The sequence below is a fragment of the Teleopsis dalmanni genome, chromosome 2 (assembly GCF_002237135.1).
Source record: "Teleopsis dalmanni isolate 2A chromosome 2, ASM223713v2, whole genome shotgun sequence".
NCBI classification, from domain to species: domain Eukaryota; kingdom Metazoa; phylum Arthropoda; class Insecta; order Diptera; family Diopsidae; genus Teleopsis; species Teleopsis dalmanni.
The window spans coordinates 182,338,863-182,359,387 of NC_051847.1; the positions used below are offsets into that span (position 1 = coordinate 182,338,863).

Here is a 20,525-nt window from a genome sequence, read left to right on the forward strand (position 1 = left end):
GAGGGTGCAAATTTTAGAAAAATATTAATAACAGTTTACCTGTCAACTAATGAATAGTGAATCGGCAGAAATTTGAGAATCAAGAATACAAATGCAAATTAAAAACTTCGGGAAAATTCTGGAGCATATTACACATAATTGATGAAAATTTACACGTACCTAACGGATCTTTTATGAAACTGCGTAGTATAAAAGGAACAAACTCAACTAGTTGATTAACATTTTCGTACAATCGTTGGTCGATAAAGTATAAAAGCAATAAAATTAGAACCGAAATATAAATTGAAAAAAAAGTTTTAAAGTGTATTAAATTTAAAAGGATAATCGATATTTTATAAAAAAGTAAATAATATATTTACTGCGCTAAAAAAATAAATTATATTTACTACTTTAAAGTAATAACAAATAAATTTACCACATTAAAGTAATAAATTTCATATATTGAAACTTCAATTTATAAATAATAAAAAGTAATATTAACAAAATGGATGACGAATACATTAAAATTACCTTCCGCAATGGAAAAACAGTTTTTTCTACTTACTTAAAACGTTACGATAATTTCTTGGTCTTAAGGCAAGCAGTGGAGCACCGAATATGCTCGATATTGGATCGCAATATCCCAAAAACTGATTTCACTTTTTTCTGGGAAGGTGAGTTTGTGAAAAATAATTATCAAATAAAACAATTACAATATTTTGTGTTGTACAAAGGATAAAAGTGATATCAATATTAGTGCGTATTTTTTTTTAATACATTAAGAGCTACTTTCCGGTTGTGTTTAGTGTTCTCTGGCAGTAGTTTTGTGATTTCATCATTAAGGCTAATACATTTGCAATTTATTTGTTTTTAAACACATTTACAAGGGACAGCAATAACAATAATTACAATTGAAAAAAAAGTAGAGAACACAAGGGCTACATCTAGTGACCAACATAAACTCAGTTACATTGGTCTTTAATCATGACTTGAAGTCAAGTTTTGAAGTGATCTCCCATGACGAAGATGATGTTGAAATACTGAAATACTCTTCCGTTTCATGTTAAAGCTATTTAAGTCAGTGCACTTAAGCACTTTTACTCTTTTTTAACTCGAGGTATTTTCAAAACCCCTCTTTACACCTTTATCGTATTATGGCAACCTTTAATTACTAAAAAAAGTGATCAACTACACTTTCTGTTATAAAGAAAAAATCTTACACTCCTACTCCACAAAAAATTTATTAACATAAAAATCTGTGTTGTCTTAAATTGGCTTTTGTGTAGTGTATTATATAAATACGATTATAGTTCTGTAGTATACTCTGATAACTCTAATAGAAATATAGTATAATATACTCTCTATATACTTCAGCATAGTATTATAAAATGTATAGTTTGAGTGAAACTATTTATACAAGACCTCCTAATCTCATTATAATCTATTATCACCTTTGTCGACTGAAAAGAAGAGTGGCCTCAAAACACTTTGGTCGTTAAATAACTAGGTGATTAAGTATATAATACGCGTGAATAAAAGGGTTCCATAAAAACTATATTTTTATATTGATAAAAATCTATACACTAAGTAAGCAATAAACTATATTATTCACCCTGTATCTCTATTATTCATAACTTATGATAAATGAATGATTTAATATATAGTACACAAATGATAAGTCTATCAGATATATATAACTATACATATGTATGTCTAAAGTGAATCCCAAAAATATAGTTAAACCTTAACTAATCAATATGGACTTTAATAATAAACTGACAGAAAATTTAATATGCACCAAAATAAAAAATAAAAAATATTTACAAAACAGACCACTTTATCATATCACCTATTTTTATCAGAATTTCATAACAAATCTACTAATTTAGAATGAGTCATATAAATTGTTTTGTATACTTTAATGGTTTAATATTTACAAATATAGAATGAATAGTCCAAGAACAGATTTAAGGCGCAAGAGATACATAACTCAGAAGCAGCTGATGTGTACTTGCGAACGAAGATAATAGAAAAGACATATAAATAATTATTTTTTAGTTTATTTTTGTTTGTTTTATTTTTAACTTCTGATCTTTAGACATTTCTTTTTTTAGTAAAAAATAAATGAAGTAGTTTACATATTATATTTGCGGTTTTCGAGACAGTAGTATAGTTTTTCATATATCATTCTATCGCTATCCCTTTTTATATACTGAAAATGAATCGGAAATAAATATAGTTCTTCTTTTTCATATAGAAGAATTGAAAGTCATTGCTTTAAAAGAACTTGTTAGTGTTAATTTATTGAATACTAAATAAACCTGATAACCCCACTCCACCTCAGAATGGTTTTCTTTGTCTTGCAATAAATTTTTGCATACAGAATTTTAAGCTAATCGTAATATTTCATACCTATTTTGTTAGATACTAAATGTATAAAGTATGAAATAAAAATTTTGTTTTTAGTTATTTTAAAAATTTTTTAAAAAATTATTAAAGCCATTTATATAAGAAAATATTATTAACAATTACTAAAAATAATTGAACTATTTTTTTATAAACAAGCAATAAACAATTTAAAGTGTTATTGTTTTTGTAACCTATAACTTTTGTCCATAAAGGATCCATAACTTTGGTCTCAATTAAGAGATGCATTTAACCTGTCATTGGTTAACCTATGGCAATGTTATTTCACCTTTAAAACAACAGTTTTGCAACTTAATAGTTCAATTAGAATTACTGTTACTAACATTGAAAATATATTTCTCCTAAAGACAACTTTTTAGCATCGCTTAAAATGGAGGAGAAAATTGACGTTATCCATTCTGTAATAAATTAAATAAAAAAGTGGTGATTTAGATTGTCACTGTTGAAGAAATGCAGGGCACTCTAAAAAAGGAATACTAGCAATTCAATTTAATCACAATTCTATAATTTCATATGTTATTGTTCAGGAGTAATTACATCAAAACCATGATCATTAAGAATACAAGTTTAAAGACTTACGTCCTAGATGGACAACATCTCTCACTGATATCTTAACAGAGTTTAATATTCATTGCTCTATCTTAGAGTTTCCGGACATAAACATAATGTTAGTAACTCTTAAATAATAAAGCTGATCATAACTATGGTTTCAGAGCTGACGGGTCACTGTGTTATAGGAAGACATGCTATAAAATTGAGTCTACTCTCTATAATAACTTTTGCCGAAGTTGTAGTTCTGCGTATGTGTAGGAAACTGTGTTCCACCTCATGTGTTAGTGTTTATCTTTGGGTAGAAAAAGATTTAAATTCTTCGAAGCTCCTTTTCTTACCGACATAACCCAGCTGTCATCCTGCAAAATCAGGGACTTAGCCAAGTTTATGTAATTGTCAGGTTAGGTCATCTTTACCTAATAGGAGAGTCGTGCTTTCTGTGTTGCTCGTACGCTATACGAGCGTACGTATAGTAGTATAAACGCTACTATAACAGGTCACTATATCAGGTTAAGTCGGCTGGGGGCACAAGGCCGCCACTCCATCCAAACTTAGCTTAACTGTTAAATAAATAATCTTGGACTAAGTGTTATAGCATAACAGTTGATACAGTAAAAATGAAGTCTACATACTTGAAAACTATTTCTTAGAATATAGTTTTTATAGATATAATAACCTCTTAGATTTTTTAGTTTTAAACGATTTTAGTTAGAATAGACATGAGAGATTGACAATTTATGGACCCGTTTCTACTAATCTAAATGTACTAATGTTGTGTCAAACTGCACTTAGAAATCACATCGGTAGTTGTTGTGTAGTTTGGCTATACCAGACTTAAGTGGAATAGTGTTGGATACATTAATGTGTCGGCTTATTACCTGAGAACACATATGCAGAAAACTGTATATGTGTTAAGGACCGTCAAAGTTTATCCTACTCTGCCTCTTTATCTACTACAATGTCTATCCATGTCTTTATAGGTTAATAGTAAGAAGATATATATTATCTGAGTGCTATCAGATGTGTATCAACCACAATTTTTAAATATTGAAAAACTATATTAAATAGATGTTCTATTCAATTTTTATTAACTAATGTTTATCAAAATATTTGTTTTCTTATTCCAGACACTGATAGCGATCCAATTGAAATATTTGATGTATTTGATTATGATATTTTCCTTAAGAAATGTGTAAAGAAACCGCATTTATTCGTTTCACTCTCATCAAACACGGAAACTGATGGTGAAGTAACTGCGGAAAAAGTGCCTAATAACAATGCTACGCCATCGACCCCTAAGAACGACTCTACACACGAACCAAAACTCAGCAATGAAGTACATGAATATGTTACTTGTGACAATTGTTCGGCTACTCCAATTACTGGTTTTCGGTACAAATGTTTGATCTGTCCTGATTATGATTTGTGTCAGATTTGTGAACAAAAGCAAGCGCATAAAGAACATATTATGCTTCGTTTGCCGAATGTTGCTTCTCGCGCATTTATTGATTATCGTGGCTTCTGTCGTACTAAGCGAAACAAGAATTGCAATTACGACTTTGGTGTGCCAATAGTGGATACTCCTACTGGTAATAATGAAAATACAGAAACTCCTAGAGATCGCCATCACCATCATCGTGGGCATAGATATCACCGCCGTATGCGCCATGGATTCTTTAATAATTTATATGATATAATGCATGATTTAGCTGAGGGTGGTGCTGGTGGAGCTCGAACTAATAATAATGCATCTTCAAATGCTGAAACGGCAAACGCTTCTCAGCAAGCTTATGAATCTGGCTTCGAAACACCAGAAGAATTAATTGAAGAAAGCGTAGCTTTGGCTGCTGAAGCTGCAAATGCAGCAGCTGCTAAAGCTAGAGAAGCAGCAGCTAACGTTATGTATAATATACAGAAGGAAGCTGCTAAAAATGCTGCTTCATCAAATAATGACAATAAGAAAAAAGAAGTAAGTTAAATTTAAATTTTTATTTGTTTTTCAAATAGAATAAGACATTTTTAATCTATTATAGACTACTAATGATGACTCATCAAAAACACCACCATCAACACCTGGTAATATGGAAACTGATGCTGGTAATGCTAATGGCAACAATACGGAAGAAGCCGTCCCTGTTCTTCCTCCAGGTTTAGCAAACTTCGTTAATCCAGCTTATATGAAAGCTGGCATACAAATTTTAAATAATTTCAATACGATGTTTGCTAAAATGTTGGACCCTACAGATGTTAGTAACTTTGCAGGATCAAATGTAGACATGGGTTTCAACTCAAACATGAACTCAAACTCAACTGGTGGTTCAACTCCAACTTCTACTACTGGAAATCAACAGCAAAATCAAAATACAACTTTTGTCGAAGCTACCACTTCAGCCGCAGCTGCAACAGCATCTACAGCTGCCACTTCAGCCGCAGCTGCAACAGCATCTACAGCTGCCACTTCAGCCTCAGCTCCAACAACATCTGCAGCTGCAAACGGAGCTACAGAATTAATGACCGATGATAAGCGTGACATTTTAAAGAATTCTGAAGATCGTCGTGTTTCGCAAACTGAGGAAATGGATTGGCAATTAGTAGATAAACAAGTTGAGCAAAATTCAGCTGGTACAAGTTTTGAAGATGTTTCTTCTGTATCTAATGAATCCACAAATACAAACAGTGCTACTGCTAGCGTTGATGCGGCAATTGAAATTAATTATGAACAACTTAGTAATGCATTGAAAGAACATGTAAGGCAAGAACAATTACTTGAAGAAAATCTCAGGTCTCAAATGGTAATTGATGAAAATAATGAAGCCAAAACTGTTGGTACTCAAACACCAAAAGCTACTACAAGCGAAGCAGGTAATACCACTGCAAATCAAACAAATGAAGCTGGTACAACAACAGAGCCGATGCAAACCAATGTTTCTCAACCGATTGCAATGGCAGATACAACTCCAACTGCTCCTACAGCACCAGTTGTTACTAGCAATACACCAACAACTTCAGATCCACTTACTCCGCCTGAAACACGTGCTGTCCCAGTTTATCATCCAGGTTTGTTTTAATATTTTTTGAATGTATTCTTAGATTAAGTATAATATTGTAGAAACACATTTGATTAGTAATTACGAATAGATCGTATTTATATATATAAAGAGATAAGTTTAAAATCTAAATTCCTTTTATGAAATACATTATTAATAATTAATTTTTTTTAGAAAGTTTATAACTTGATATTAATTGATTTTTATCTTTTTTAGACAAACGCATCAATGCCTCTGTGCTTGCTATGATGGCTATGGGATTCAGCAATGAGGGTGCTTGGTTGACACAGCTGCTCGAATCTGTAAATGGTAACATACCAGAAGCTTTAGATTTTATGAGTGTTGCACAAACCGGCAATAATTAAGTGCAGTGATCGATTTACGAAATTTTAAAAACAAATTAAATTTCATTTTAGATTTTAAGTAATATTATTATAATATACAAATAACCAAAAAAACATACATGTTTATATAAGGAATATGTAAAATATTGGTGTACTGATTTTTTGTTTCACAAATTTTTGCTTTTGTTTCTTATTTTCCTTTATTTTTATATGTAAGATTTTTTGCTTTATTATTCCGTATATAATTAATTATATTAAAAATGTTAAACATCACTTTTTAATTAATAAAAGTATATAATTATGGGCGCAAATATCTCTATATAACTCTATTAATATTTGCATGTTTGATTTAATCTCGTGTTAGAAATTTCATTTTTATTGCGAAAACACATATATATAAATCTATATTATAATCGTATATTCTTATTACTTGATATATATATACCTTATATATAACGAGCATGTAACTCAAATTAACGGAATTAACTCTTATGTCCACCTTAAGAAATGTTTATATATATATCATTAAATAAATTAATTAAAATTATATTAATTAAAAAAATTGTTTAATTTTATTCACTTGTTAGTCTTTTTTAATATACTATATACAAAAAAATAACTGAAACCAGTTCAACTGCCCTTCTCTATTGAAATCTGCTAGGTTGGAGTGGCAAAAAGCTGACCTAAGCACAAATAATCAACCGTTGATATACCACGGATGAGATACCGTACGGCATCTCGAGCAGATGCGATTCTCCCCTTAAATAAGTAAAAGGAAACTAAACTGGCGAGTTTACGAGTAGCGGCTTTGTGAAATCCACTATTTTAAACTTGTTTTCATTTGATCAAATTGTGGATTTTTTAACTCACTAATATTACCCTTGGCTAGAACGGAAAAGTAATTAAAAGTACAATGGTAATGGAATGAACTGGCACACAACACAAGCTCGATTGTATGATACCATATAGATGATTGAATGATACCATGGAGTATGGTAGCTGATATTATTATTTATATCGTATTAGTATGGTAGTTAACAGCATGACCAATGAAGACTGGTAGAACATCGATAGCCACAGAACCAATTTTTAGCCTTAGCTTTGAAGAATTCTTTCGATGTGTTCAATGATAGAAAAAGATGGTCCGCAGTGGAAATTTGCAAAAAGACGAAAAACTTTAAAAAGTAACTTGATATTGTAAGGTGACCTTATTCCTGTAATTAAAAGACCTCAGAGAAGTATTGATCATATTGAAAACACAGGTGGACATTACATGAACACTGTGTGTATTATTGCAAGGGTATGTAGGCAATACAGAGTATTTTGTGTTATTGCCCAGCATTTTCAAAAATCCAAATGAGATTGGCTGAGGTTTTAAATTGTCCTCATGCAAATTTATCTACAAATATCAATATAACTATCAAACCTGTTCCATTGTACTGGTCCCATACTTTGAAGGTCGCATATAACATCTGCAGAAAGCTACAAACATTTTTAGAACAGTACCTCAGCATTGTTTTTCACTTAAAGGATATGTAAAGTGATTCGACTGATTCTTGAATAATACCTACCGGCTCTCTTTTAATTCATTAATAGACAAAAACGAATACAATTTATATTTTGTAGTTGACTAAAAACTTAATTTATCATTTATTTTATTTGGTTTGATTTAAAAAAAAATATATATATAAATAACCCGTAGGAGGTGTTGAGTTGGATTTGAAAAGAAATTATACTAAAAATACTTAAAGTTTATACTGTCATAGTCATTAAAAAAAAGATACATCACATCTATTTTCAGTTCTGTTTTTCTTTCTTGGCTCCAAATAACTTTACTATTAATTTACGTAGCATTGAAAACGAAGCTATCACAGGTACCATGATGGGCAGGAAAAGTGGAATGTAAATTGCATATTTTTGTTCGTCCGGGAAATAGAGTTGTGCCAAGAGAGTGGAATCGAAAAAGGCATGCTCCGAAGAGGTGAAAGCAATTTTTGCATATTTGGAGGAGCTGACCAAATCGTTAGCTTCAAGCGCACTTTTGGCCAGTAGAATGTGTTCATATGCGGTATTAATGGATGTACCTACATCATCGTTTATGACTATATAACTGATATTGTCTAGATTAAAAGAAAATAATTTTTATATATTAACAATATAAATAATGACTTATTTACCTAATAATTTAATTAAGCTTTGCAATGTGTTTGTTGCAGTTGTGATATGTGTGATGGTGCTACGCCTAATGTACGACTCATATTCCCAACGACGTGGCGATATTTGCTCAAGTGCAACTGTTTTCACAGATGGTATATTAAACTATAAGTAGAAAATAAATTTAAATAAAATATAAAATTATATATAAATTGTAAACGACTAACCTCGATACTTATGTCTAAAAGTTTGTGTAATTGATGCAACATGATTTGCATTATATCATTGGTGTTCACATAGAATTGCACGGGTTGTTGATTTTCATTGTAAGCTAAGCATGTTTCCTCGGGTGGATTTGCTATGATTATTCCACCCCACTTTTGTGAAATAAATGAGTCTACATTATGCTTCGTAGCTATATTACCATGTCGATTATATATATGAATGGGTGCAATACTACAAGGTGGTATATACACTACCAAATTAATGGGTGATTTATCAGTAATGCCAACACCTAAATTCTTTTCAATTGATGTTATTATATGTGGCAGGGATGTTTCAGATAAAGCATAATGACGTCCAAGTTTGGTAGTATCACGTTTTTGTTTAAGTTCTGCTTCAAATGCTAATTGATATTTCCATTGTGATTTTAATGTAAAATTCGATACACCGGATACGTCTCTTAAAAACGGAGCAAGATATGCTGGAGAGAAATAAAAACAAATAAAGAGAAATTATGACTGATAGTTATAAAAATTTTAGTTTACTTTCAATGGCCATTTGTACATTCCATTTTGCATCCATTATTTCAGGATTGGGATTCAGCACAGACACTATAACATCATACTCAGCTTGAGGCGCTTCAGACTTAGTAGCATAACGCTGATCCGTGGTCAATATTTGTTGAATGCGATGCGTTTGTAATATTAACAAATTAATAACGCTTTTAATTTTATTAGCACCTAAAATTTGAGATTGTATTATTTTTATAAATATTGATTTAAGAGATTGCAATATAATATGTGGGATTAAAAATTATATTTTTGTTACTGAGAACTTTATAAATCAAAGGTTTGGTTTTAATATTCAATTAATTTGGTTATAAATGTTATAACTTTCAGTTACTTTAAGGTACTTGCTGAAATCTGAAATATATAACTCGATAAAAATATTAGTATATTGATTCATTCTCCTCTCCTAACAGCTCTCATTCTCCTAACAGCGACTCCAAAAACTGATTTTATAATTAATTTACAATAAGAACATATAAACCCGATATAAATTTCTACAGCTTTGAACTTAATAAAATTGAACTCAATAGAATTACTTGTATCTGTCCTTATTAAAGCAGAGCGTTCATTAGTTAGCAAAACTTCCTCCTCCAATCGTGGCCATTCAATAAAAATGAAATCACCAACTTTTAACTGATGCTGCTTTAATATATAATTTTCCAGACCAGCTGGTGTTTTTGCTTCATTCGCTTTCTCGAATGGTAAAATTTGAACGAATTTAACATCCCACAAGCCTAGTTTGAGAGAAAACAATCAATTATATCAGTATATACTACATTTATATTAAAACTTACTATTATCTGCAAAAGCCTCATTTAATTCACTTATAAGCAAAGATGATCGCTCCTTTTGAAATGTGAATATTCCAATACTCACAGAGGTTTTAATAGGATTTTCACTTAAACCTAAAATATTGTAAGATGGTAGAGACACCCTGAAAATAATATATATGCATGTAATATATATTTATTTATATTAATTTTTTTTTTTAAATTTTACCTATAAACCTCTGTTGTCTTCCACCACATCGGTATGCCAATTAGAATTACCACAATCATAAAAGACATAGATGAGTACATCCGATATTTATCTGTAAATAAAGTGAGATAATTCGTGAGCAAGTACTTCATATAAAGTTAGAATTTTGGTTTTGTTAGAAGTTCATTACCTAAGATCTAGCAATAAATCAAGAGATTAAAATGTCTTAACATATCTACAAAAATCTTCATCTATCATTGAATATGTACATAAAAAATTTCGGAGGGTGTATGAGCTTGCGATTGTTGTATTTAGAATTGGGATTGAAGGAAGATGAAGCCAATTCAGAACTAGGACCAGTTTGTTTGTTGGCTTGAGTAGAACTGAAGACACTGAAGTGTCCAGCAAAAGCTAACTAAACTGCGTCAGTTTTATACTGAGCTTTGCATTCTTGTGATAAGTGTGGTGGCATTTGTCGTACCTAAGTTAATTTCTATGTGAGGAATCAGAAGCGCAACATTCATTCCTCATCAAGTAAACAAAAAATGCTGGGTTCAACTTGACTCTGGTGATCATAGCTGAATCAGCATAAACATTTCAAGTGCATTGAAGCTGTAAGTTAGCTTGAAATACACTTGAAATAGTGTAAACAGGAAGCGTTACTTTGTGTGTAGGACTAATTCCTAAACAAAAACTGTGATATTGCGCTTTGTCTTTTATTTTGTTTAAAGACAAAATTTGGGCTGACAAATATATGGGATAAATCCACATAACACACTTCCTTAATATACTAACATGAAGGCAGTGGATTAATAATGGACTTATAATTAACAAAACTGTAATTACAAATTTCGTTTAGTGGGCTTTGCATATTATAACACATTCAATTTTAAAATATTTTTAATCAAAAGAACATTTCCTTTTAATTATTTATATACCATTAACTCATAACTCAATTTCATACATTTAGATAGCATCTAGTTTGTGCTTAAATTTGACTATATTCAATTAGTTTAAACATCAGTAGTTTATGAAGGAATAAACATTATTCTCTGTAACTGCAGGAAATAATAAATACTGGTCCTCCATTGAGCGGAATGTTACGTGAAACGTATTTGGAGAGTTTTGTGGTGCCTACGCAGCGATAAACAATAAGCGAGTTATCCACTGGTGTTAAGGTGAGTAGTACTATCATAATCATGTCAGTGGCAAGATAAGTTATCACACCAGCACCAACTGCTTCATTTAAATAATAAATTAAATCTAATGTGTTCTCCTCGCACCTAGAACTGTGTAATTCTCATGCGCCCCGCGTTGTATTTTAAAACTACCATATGTTTCTAATTTCAAAAGAGAGAGTATCGGATCTAGCTCTCTCTGACTACTAAGTATCACTCACCAACTTTCGTCAATGTTTCATTGTTTACGGGAAAGCAAATTAAGTAAATTTACGCAAGAATAGAGAAACAAACTGGGTACAATAAGCTTAAATCTGTATCATCTTTTACCAATGACTATTCAACCTTTGTAAGAAATTTTTTTAGTTGAGTACCAACAATTTAGATCCAGTCATTTAAAGTTTATCGTTTTTCCATTATATCCTCTTTTACCAAATATTATTCAATCTTTGTAAGAATTTTTTTTAATTCCGAACGAACAATTTAGAACCAGTCAATTAAAGTTAATCGTTTTCCTATTTTATAGTAAATTTTGCATATCTTTTTATCCATGGCTTTATCGCCCTTTATTAGAATTTGTATTGGTTCAAAACTGTGTGGAGGGCTATAAGTTTACGTTTATATTCGATCTCACTGATGTTAGCTCCATTCAAAAGGTGTTGACGAATGCATCCAAAAGTTAGGACTCTGCTAGTTGAGATGGTAAAATTTTTTCCAAGAACCGTATAAAGTAACTGTAAAATAGACTGACTAAATATTTTTCTATAGATTATTTCGAGATTGTTTGGTATATAAATATTTCTGTATTTCAGTAACCTACGTCATAGGTGGGAAATTATCATTCACTGCTTCGACTATCATTCTCCATGAATACCACAGAGAAGTTAACCCGATGATATCTAGCAGTATAATTTACACGTTTAACACTTTATATATATGATTTCATTATTGGTGACTTTAAATATCTTGAAATATCATCCAATTTTAACATATGTTTTCTCAGACTGCTCTCAGACTCAAACTACACTTAAACAGAACGGGTCTGCAGACCGTTGTTGTGATTAGGATTATGATTAAAAGAAGTCACAGGCAAACAAGAACAGATCCGATATATTTAACTATTATAAAAACAAACACACACTAACTTAATATATGGACATGAAGACAATTGATTAACAATGGATATATAATTAACAAAACTGTAATTATAAATTGAGAGTAGTGTGCCTTACAAATATTAACACATTAAGGACGTGTGCGAGTTAGGCTAAGTTGATGCTAAACCAAATGGGAGATTTTTTGGGATTTTTTGCACTGCACACATTTTGCCATTTATCAACACGTATCGACACATCAATACATTATCGACACAACTTAGAACTTCCCTCATTTAGAACGCAACTTAGCCTAACTCGCACACGACCTAAAATTCAAAATATTTTTAATCGAATAAACATTAACTTATTTTTAATATTTTATATATTATTTACGTCAACTTAATTTAGTTTACAACAAATGTTTTTTTTTATTAAACGTCATAAAAGTTGGTAGTATCTAGTTTGTGCTCAAATTTGACTACATTTAATTAATTTAAACATTAGTAGTTAACGATAGAGTTAAAATTATTCTTTGTAACTGCAGGAAATAACAAATACTGGTCCCTTATTAAGCGGAGTATTACGTGAAACGTATTTGGTGAATTTTGTAGTGCCCAGGCAGCGGTAAACAATATTAAGCGAATTATCTACTGGCGTTAAGGTGAGTAGTACACTTTCATCATCACTATCATATTCATTATTATGCATCGCTTCATCGATTTCTTCGGCGTCAGGCGCAAGATAAGTTATCACACCAGCACCATCTGCTGCATTTAAATAATATATTAAATCTAAAGTGTTCTCTTCGCAAATGGCATTATCGCCTAGAACTGTGTAGTTCCCATGCGTCCAGCGTTGTATTTCAAAATTAAACATTGGAGTTTTAGCATTATCGCCTGCTAAATCCAGATCAGTGTACTTACGCAACAAAGCAAACATTTCTTTGCTAGAGAATAATTTTATAATGTCGTCTAATGTACTGCTTGCTGAGCTTAGCTGTAAGATTTCATAATAACGTGCATTAGCTGGACCCTGACGCTGCCAAATAAGTGAATCGTCCGTTTTTAATTGTTTTAAAGCAGCTTCAAATATTTCTTGTTTAAAAAATTCGTACAGACAAATTTCTGAATTGGTTTCGATACGTTCCTGTATCTTGGCACAAGTGTCAGGTGTAATGTACACTTCATTTACAATTTCGGCTACATTCACTTGAACATCTTCTGGTACTTTAAATATTATATCATTTAATGGTCGCAAGGAGTTTGCTATAAGTTCATCGTTCGACGTGCCATGAAACCAACCATTGATTGTCAAACGGGGATAATCAAAATTAGTTACTTCGCCGACTTGATGAAATGAACGCGAACCAACTTTGAAAAACGCAAATTGATTATTCTTTGGCGAAATTTTTCGATTAACAGGAAATTGTGGAAAAAAACTTTCATCGCTGTTAAAAATTTCTAAACAGCCTCCTTGTTCTTCGGTCCATTCCTCAGCATTAGTCCAAGGAGAAAGGTAATATATAAAAGCAATTTGACGATCTTTTAATAGATCATCATGAACCAGCAAAAAATCACCACAGGTGTACATTGAACAGGATGCCGATACATAATCCAATTTTAGATTAGTTACCTTCTCCAACCAGGGACGCACATTACGACGTAACATATATAAAAAATTTGTTAAATATTTACATTCTGACATGTTCGAGAGGTCGGTGCTTTGATAAAATTCATATAAGTCCATCTGTTTTCTTGACCAGTGTACTTTGTGTACCATTTCATCAACTAATTTCCTGCAACTATTTTTATCCTGCAATAGCTTTGGCATAAGACATATTTGAAATGGTTTAAAATATACTTCCGCATCACTCTTATCGTGTTTGTAATCATTTTCCTGATTTGAGTTCCAAACTGTTGTCAACATATTTGTAAAATCCTTCGTCGCATAGTGTGGATTAAGACTTAAATCTAAATCGTTATTAGTTGTTATGTGTACTTTAGGTTTTTTGTTGGATGGTTCGCTTGTATCAGATGCAGGAGTATCTGAAAGAATGAAAAACACTTTATTTTTACAAAAACATATAATAACAGTAGGTTATACCTTAGAACGTATCTAGAAAGGAATCAGCTACTTGCGTTTATCTTGAGTATTTAAATGTATTAAGCACACTTGCACATAGAAACAATTTTAACAAATCACTATTACTTTTCACAGTTTTTTACTTTATTGGAATAGTTCCTTGTGTGATGAAATCGAAGTTAAACAAACCCAATGTAAGACTGACTGCCTTCACAAAAAGCAGCTCCGTAATATATTGCAATACTTGATATACGTCAAATATATTGTAATGCTGCCTTTAGAAAGCAGCTAGTGGTATTAACGTCTTTAACGAATATAAAATTGGTATTATAATACTAAAGTGTGCTAATAAATTACATGTACTGAAAGCTGTTATCAGAGCTGGTAATTGTAGAGTAAATATAATATTGATAAAGCACGGCTATGTGCCTATAAAACAGTCGCAAAATGTGTTACAGATCTTAAGTTTTTTTTTATTTAATTGTAAAAAAAACTATCCAAATACTTAAATGCAATTTTTCTTAATTTTTATTTAAATTTTTAATTAAATTAAATTCAGCAATTTGAAACTCAATGTGATATGTATTAGTTTCATTATAAACTACACTTACCCTCTTCAATATCGGCATCATCGTATTCTTTTGTCACACTTTTCCTTTTTACTTCATCCATTTGTTCAAAAATATTATTATATTTAAGGAAATAAGTTGAATTTGATACGAAAACCTTTTACTTCATAAAACAATGTAAACCTTTAATAAACATGCAAAAGCCGAATTGTCAAAAAAATTGCGTGATAACAATATCGGTAAGGCAGTTCATAATGTGTTCGGGAAAAGTGTCATTAATTTGTATTAAAATTAAGTTAATATAATAGCAATACATTTATATTATATAAAAAAACAAAAATAAATTATAATTTCTTTAATTAATAGTTTAGTTAATAGTAATTTGCATATTTTTACTACTTTTAATTGCACTCAAGTACTTACATAAAATGAAATGAAGTTGTAGTTGCCCTCATTTAGGATTTCGTATGTCCTGCGGTTATTAAACGCGGTACGATATTTTGTCATAAACTTAGTGTTTCGCATAGTGTAAATCATGCATTTATACAATTAAAGTCACACTTGATAATTGGACATGTAGAAGCATCTATAATATAGGACGTGTGCGAGTTAGGCTAAGTTGATGCTAAACCAAATGGGAGATTTATAGGGATTTTTTGCACTGTACACACATCACTACATTATCGGCACAACTTAGAATTTCCCTCATTTAGAACACAACTTAGGTCGTGTGCGAGTTAAGGGCTAAGTTGATGCTAAACCAAATGGTAGATTTTTTTGGGATTTTTTGCACTGCACCATTTAGCCATTTATCAACCACGCTATCGACACATCACTACATTATCGGCACAACTTAGAATTTCCCTCATTTAGAACACAACTTAGCCTAACTCGCATACGTCCTATATTTGAAAATTCTAATAGTTATGGTAGCTTGGCTACAGTATCACAACTGACCATTATTTGTGCTTTAGTGTAAAAGGTTTGTGCTTCAATCTTTTCTATGGTAGATAATATAAATAATATGTAAGTAGTATAGCGACTTCAAACACCATAATCCTTCGTGGACTGTTTAATTACATAGAAATGTAAAGACAATCTCAAATACTGAGATATTCATGCATTTCTACGAGCCGCAGCATTATTAATGATAAAGCTGATTTAGACATATGTATGTATGTCACTAATTTACGATAGAATAAAATTGAAGATTAAGTAAACATCAATAAAACAGAATTCTTGAATTCGTTAAGTTAAGAACCTTGTTCTTCCATTTGGCAATAAATATGCATTTTTTCTCAGTAAAATGTTGTCCACACTGTTATTAAATTCCTTAACGAACATATTGATCTGTGTATAGTATATAAAAATTGGTTAATGCGATGCGACAGATAATTCTCTTTATCTAAAAAAGAAAAAATGTAAATGCCAGTCACATTCTCAGTTATGCTTGAACGCTCAGCTCCTGGCCACTGAAACAAAAGTTTTTGTTTGTTGAAATTTCCCTTTTAAATATATTCTGCTGCATTCTGATGCACTATATCTACTATTGCTAAGCTATCATACTAGCTTGGCTACCATACTATCTACTATGGCGTAAATTGAGGTAAAGAAAATTGAAATTTCCTAGGGATTTTTTGCACTGCACTTATGTAAATATTTATTTATTGCAATTATTTATTATTTTTGGTTAAAAGTTTTCAAATTTATTTATTTATTTATTAAACATCTTATAAAATTTGCACAATGGTAACACCTAATTTGCCTAATTTCTATTTAATTTACCCTACTCGAAATTCGTGTAAATACCAACATTTGCTGCCATACCGAGCTAATTTACTATTTCCCTCAATTTATCAAATCTACTAAAATCCATAAAAATACATAAAATCCATAGACGTACCCAGGCAATCGGAACCGTTTTTTTTTTACTTTATTCTTATATTAAAAAAAACAATAAATAATATTTTATAAATTATTTTATTTATTATTTATTAGCTGCACGTAGTTAATCAGATAAATTAAAATTCTAATAATGCTAGGCAAGTGGTAACAACATTTACTCTTACAAAATTTAATAACTTTAATACAAGTAAAAATAATGGCAAAAAGACTAGCAAAAAATACATTATTGGGTAAAAAAAATACATTATCGGATAATTAAATGCTTAATACAATAATTGAAAAATTACTCATTTTCTATAAAAACACTATCAGAACTTTTAAATCCATTATCAGGGGAGATGCTATCTCTTTTCATAGCAAGTTGATAGGCAACCTCAAATGCTTGACCTAAAGTCAAAATTATTTCTGATGCCAATTCCTGCAATAAAAATGATTAATTCAACACTAAGTACTTTTAAGAAAGTTCAACACTCAATATACTCACCAAATTGTCTACCATAAAAACATGACAATAATGTATGTCGTCTTCTTTGGTTATATATGCAAAATACCGCAGATCTTCCGAATCTTGGCAGACACAATTAATATTTTCAATATCATGCAAACAAATAGTGTTCTAAAAGAATATAAAATAAAATAATTTATAACTATTTATTAATAATTTAATTTATTTATAACAACCTTATTAACATTATCCATAAATTTTACGCCCATATGTGATATGGCGATTCCAACTTCTAAACGTGTCTGTTGATGGTTTGTCTTCACATACTTCGTGGTTGTATTACAATCTTGTAATAAATTCACCTCTAAGTCATTGCCGACCATATTTTCATTTCGTTTCAGCTTCTGTATTGACTTACGTGTAGAAACCGTGCCTTGCAGTACCTTGATAAGCGTAGAACCGAGATACTGAAAAAGTTAAAGATTGGTAAATTTTATAGAAATGAAATTCTTTGTCACTTAAACTTACATAAACGTTATACAAAATTTGTCCATAAATTAATGTATTTGGAGAATGGCACCAATTGGTTGATAAATTACTAGAGATACCTAAAGCCAGATCAGAGGGTTTACGCATTTTAAATTCATTTTGCGTCACTGACTTTGCAGGCAATACGTCTTTTAAGTTTAATGTATTTTTTTCAGTATTCTTTTCATTAGCATTGAACACCTCCATACCGATGGATTCGAAAATTGTATTAATCTCTTCCCACTCTTTGGATTCATTTAAATTTTCAATTGGCGGTGTAGATTTTTGTGTAACAAAATTTCGCTTTGCTGGTACGGGTTTCATAAGAGAACGTACTAGGCTGGGTGAACGTAAAACACTTGAACGTCGATCTAATATGCTATATTCAACTTCATCCATATGTAGATTAAGTGTAGACCCTTTAAAAAGACCTGTAAAAAAGATTTTATATATAGTTTATTTATTAATAATAGGCTTGTTACTGGCATATATTATTTGAATCTCACCAGCAAATGGCACTTCACTTATAAACTCCTCTAAGCAGTCGGAAGCACGTAAGCTGTGCGACTCCCCCGATTCTGCTGCAGATTCGGGGTTATCGTTATCAATACTCTCATTTATTCTTAATTTTATAGATGCACGTTGCATATCCATATTACGCGGATGTATAAATTCATGTATAGTAGATTCTGCTTCTGCAACTGTTGGCGGTGGAAATTCTGGAGTTGGCGAATGTGCTTTATTGTTGTTAGCATCGTAAATCTTGCTTTTTAGCTTACTAAATATAGAAATCGATTTTTACTTCAGTATTATGAGTGACATTTTTATAATAACTTACAAATCCCTTTCAGCTTTGTTAGAACTGACTACAGAGTTAATATTTGCATAATCCCCATATTCAGCAGATTTTTTATATTCGAAATTACGTGGACTAGGAAAAGGTTTTTTCAATTTTGGTTTATTAATAATTGCTTGCTTTGCTTCTACATTTAATGTTGATGAATTGTTAGCAGATTTAGTATCGGGTGCTGACATTACAACATATTCATCCACGCAACGACCTCTCCTCCGGTTTGGTATATTGTCTAACAAAATGTGGTTGTATTGTTTACATAATTAATGACTATTAAAGTGTACTATATACCCATACTATTCGCACTGCCTGAACTTGAATAACCTCCTGACTTAGCCAAACATATCTGCTCATAAGACTTTGGAACAAACTTTTTTCTGGTTATTGTAGGTTTAATCGGACTATTGTCTAAACTATTATTTAACAAATTATTAAGAGATGCATTTTTTTTAGGTGGAAGCGGAGGATTTCCAAGCGTTGTTAGGTCGTTTGCAGACTTTTGTAATATCGGTTTCATTTTTAAATAATGTGGCTTTTTATTAGATGATATTTTTTCTAATGAACTCATGGAACATGAGAGACCATTTGATTTAGTGCTAAAAAGAAGGATGCATTTAAATCATTTAAGCTTTTTTTCAATATATGGGTAAAAATATATGGGTATTTTCAAGGTTTCGCGCATATATATAAAAGCAACACGATCAATCTCAGTTCATGATTAATGAAAGCAAGCATTATATACATTATGTACAAAATCCAGATGTTATGCTTACATTTAAGAATATATAACGATATATACATATGCGATTAGTCCTATGATCTCTTTGGCATACTTTTAATAATCTCTAACAAATTAAGAATTCATAGTCTCATAACCCTATAAATTTAAAAATATGCTCCGTTTCCAGGTTTCAAACTAATACAGATTATGAGTAATTTAATGAAATATTTAAATTAAAATTAAATATTTATTTATAACTATAAGTTGATCTTAAAAGTTTTATCTAAAAACATATTTGGCAAATACTTCAGAAGGATATAGCCGTTCCATAGATGATAATGCTAATCCAAATTACATTTTCCATAACTTAAGCTCACATAGATTTTATTGTAGTATAATCTAATTGATTCACAATTTGCACCCAAAATAAAAACTATTCACTAAAACCACATCAAGAAAACTGATACATAGGATCGAATACGATATCTAAAGATTAAAGACAAAATCAATTAATTCTTATGCTCAACGACAGTGTAGTTAAAATTCTTTTCGATTTCTGGATAAAACAAATAAAACAAGAAAATTTGAACACAGAAATAAAGAGAGGAAAGTACTGGTGCTATGGGATATATAACGCGAACATTATTATAAGATATACCATTCAGCACTAGAGTAAAACTTTCAATGGAATAGGACAAGACTGTCTCACATTTAAAAAAAACAACAATGGAAATAAACTGTAATTCGAATGAAACCCAGCTTATACACTATATCTATATATGTTGAAAAAGATATATCCACCGTCAGATAAAATATCATACTGCAACTGATTAAATATATAGATTGATAGAAAATATATTGTAGATTGTATTGAA

General features: G+C 30.8%; 5 protein-coding genes across 13 annotated transcripts in view; 2 read left to right on the forward strand and 3 right to left on the reverse strand.

Moving 5' to 3' along the window:
• The window catches only part of LOC119676320 (forkhead box protein O-like), a 297,012-nt gene that overhangs the window by 139,465 nt on the left and 137,022 nt on the right, over window positions 1-20,525 (reverse strand). The window lies entirely within an intron of this gene.
• On the forward strand, window positions 455-6,458 carry LOC119679754 (protein ref(2)P-like). The gene is made up of 4 exons (XM_038092284.1): window positions 455-653; window positions 4,086-4,927; window positions 4,992-6,015; window positions 6,222-6,458. Exons 1-4 carry the CDS (start codon window positions 485-487, stop codon window positions 6,368-6,370), a joined length of 2,184 nt encoding a protein of 727 aa, XP_037948212.1. The 5' UTR covers window positions 455-484; the 3' UTR covers window positions 6,371-6,458.
• LOC119679758 (prolyl 3-hydroxylase sudestada1-like) lies at window positions 7,997-15,380 on the reverse strand. 3 transcript variants are annotated; one of them, XM_038092289.1, is made up of 8 exons: window positions 15,241-15,362; window positions 10,294-10,384; window positions 10,089-10,228; window positions 9,831-10,028; window positions 9,271-9,465; window positions 8,731-9,206; window positions 8,527-8,668; window positions 7,997-8,469 (listed from the first exon to the last, which is right to left on the reverse strand). In XM_038092289.1, the coding sequence occupies exons 1-8, from the start codon at window positions 15,299-15,301 to the stop codon at window positions 8,147-8,149; spliced, it is 1,626 nt and encodes a 541-aa protein (XP_037948217.1). In that variant the 5' UTR covers window positions 15,302-15,362; the 3' UTR covers window positions 7,997-8,146. The 3 variants fall into 3 exon arrangements, with proteins under 3 accessions (XP_037948217.1, XP_037948218.1, XP_037948219.1); XM_038092290.1 differs by lacking the exons at window positions 7,997-8,469; window positions 8,527-8,668; window positions 8,731-9,206; ... (2 more) ...; window positions 10,089-10,228; window positions 10,294-10,384 and adding an exon at window positions 12,954-14,592 and having other exon boundaries at window positions 15,241-15,380; XM_038092291.1 differs by lacking the exons at window positions 7,997-8,469; window positions 8,527-8,668; window positions 8,731-9,206; ... (3 more) ...; window positions 10,294-10,384; window positions 15,241-15,362 and adding exons at window positions 12,954-14,592; window positions 14,651-14,727.
• The window catches only part of LOC119679750 (exonuclease 1-like), a 73,189-nt gene continuing 65,790 nt past the window's right edge, over window positions 13,127-20,525 (forward strand). Inside the window, exon 1 of one of the 2 annotated variants that reach the window (XM_038092275.1) lies at window positions 13,127-13,208. The gene's annotated coding sequence lies outside the window, so the exon portion shown is untranslated. The remainder of the gene's footprint in view (window positions 13,209-20,525) is intronic. The other variant, XM_038092274.1, reaches the window with a different exon arrangement.
• The window catches only part of LOC119679752 (protein phosphatase 1 regulatory subunit 12A-like), a 63,582-nt gene continuing 60,391 nt past the window's right edge, over window positions 17,335-20,525 (reverse strand). For 5 of the 6 annotated variants that reach the window (XM_038092276.1, XM_038092278.1, XM_038092279.1 and 2 more), the window contains exons 6-12: window positions 19,221-19,342; window positions 18,915-19,161; window positions 18,583-18,854; window positions 18,077-18,507; window positions 17,785-18,015; window positions 17,588-17,719; window positions 17,335-17,521 (exon numbers count right to left, since the gene is read on the reverse strand). In XM_038092276.1, the coding sequence (XP_037948204.1) occupies window positions 17,387-17,521; window positions 17,588-17,719; window positions 17,785-18,015; window positions 18,077-18,507; window positions 18,583-18,854; window positions 18,915-19,161; window positions 19,221-19,342 (1,570 nt within the window). In that variant the 3' untranslated portion in view covers window positions 17,335-17,386. The remainder of the gene's footprint in view (window positions 17,522-17,587; window positions 17,720-17,784; window positions 18,016-18,076; window positions 18,508-18,582; window positions 18,855-18,914; window positions 19,162-19,220; window positions 19,343-20,525) is intronic. The other variant, XM_038092282.1, reaches the window with a different exon arrangement.

Coding starts and splice junctions, on each gene's coding strand:
- LOC119679758 (XM_038092289.1), bottom strand. CDS start 15,301: ATGGATGAAGTAAAAAGGAAAAGTGTGACAAAAGAATACGATGATGCC. Junction 10,385..15,240: donor TGATGCCGATATTGAAGAGG/GTAAGTGTAGTT, acceptor CTTTATTTACAG/ATAAATATCGGATGTACTCA. Junction 9,207..9,270: donor TGTACAAATGGCCATTGAAA/GTAAACTAAAAT, acceptor ATTTCTCTCCAG/CATATCTTGCTCCGTTTTTA.
- LOC119679754 (XM_038092284.1), top strand. CDS start 485: ATGGATGACGAATACATTAAAATTACCTTCCGCAATGGAAAAACAGTT. Junction 654..4,085: donor TTTCACTTTTTTCTGGGAAG/GTGAGTTTGTGA, acceptor TTCTTATTCCAG/ACACTGATAGCGATCCAATT. Junction 6,016..6,221: donor TGTCCCAGTTTATCATCCAG/GTTTGTTTTAAT, acceptor TATCTTTTTTAG/ACAAACGCATCAATGCCTCT.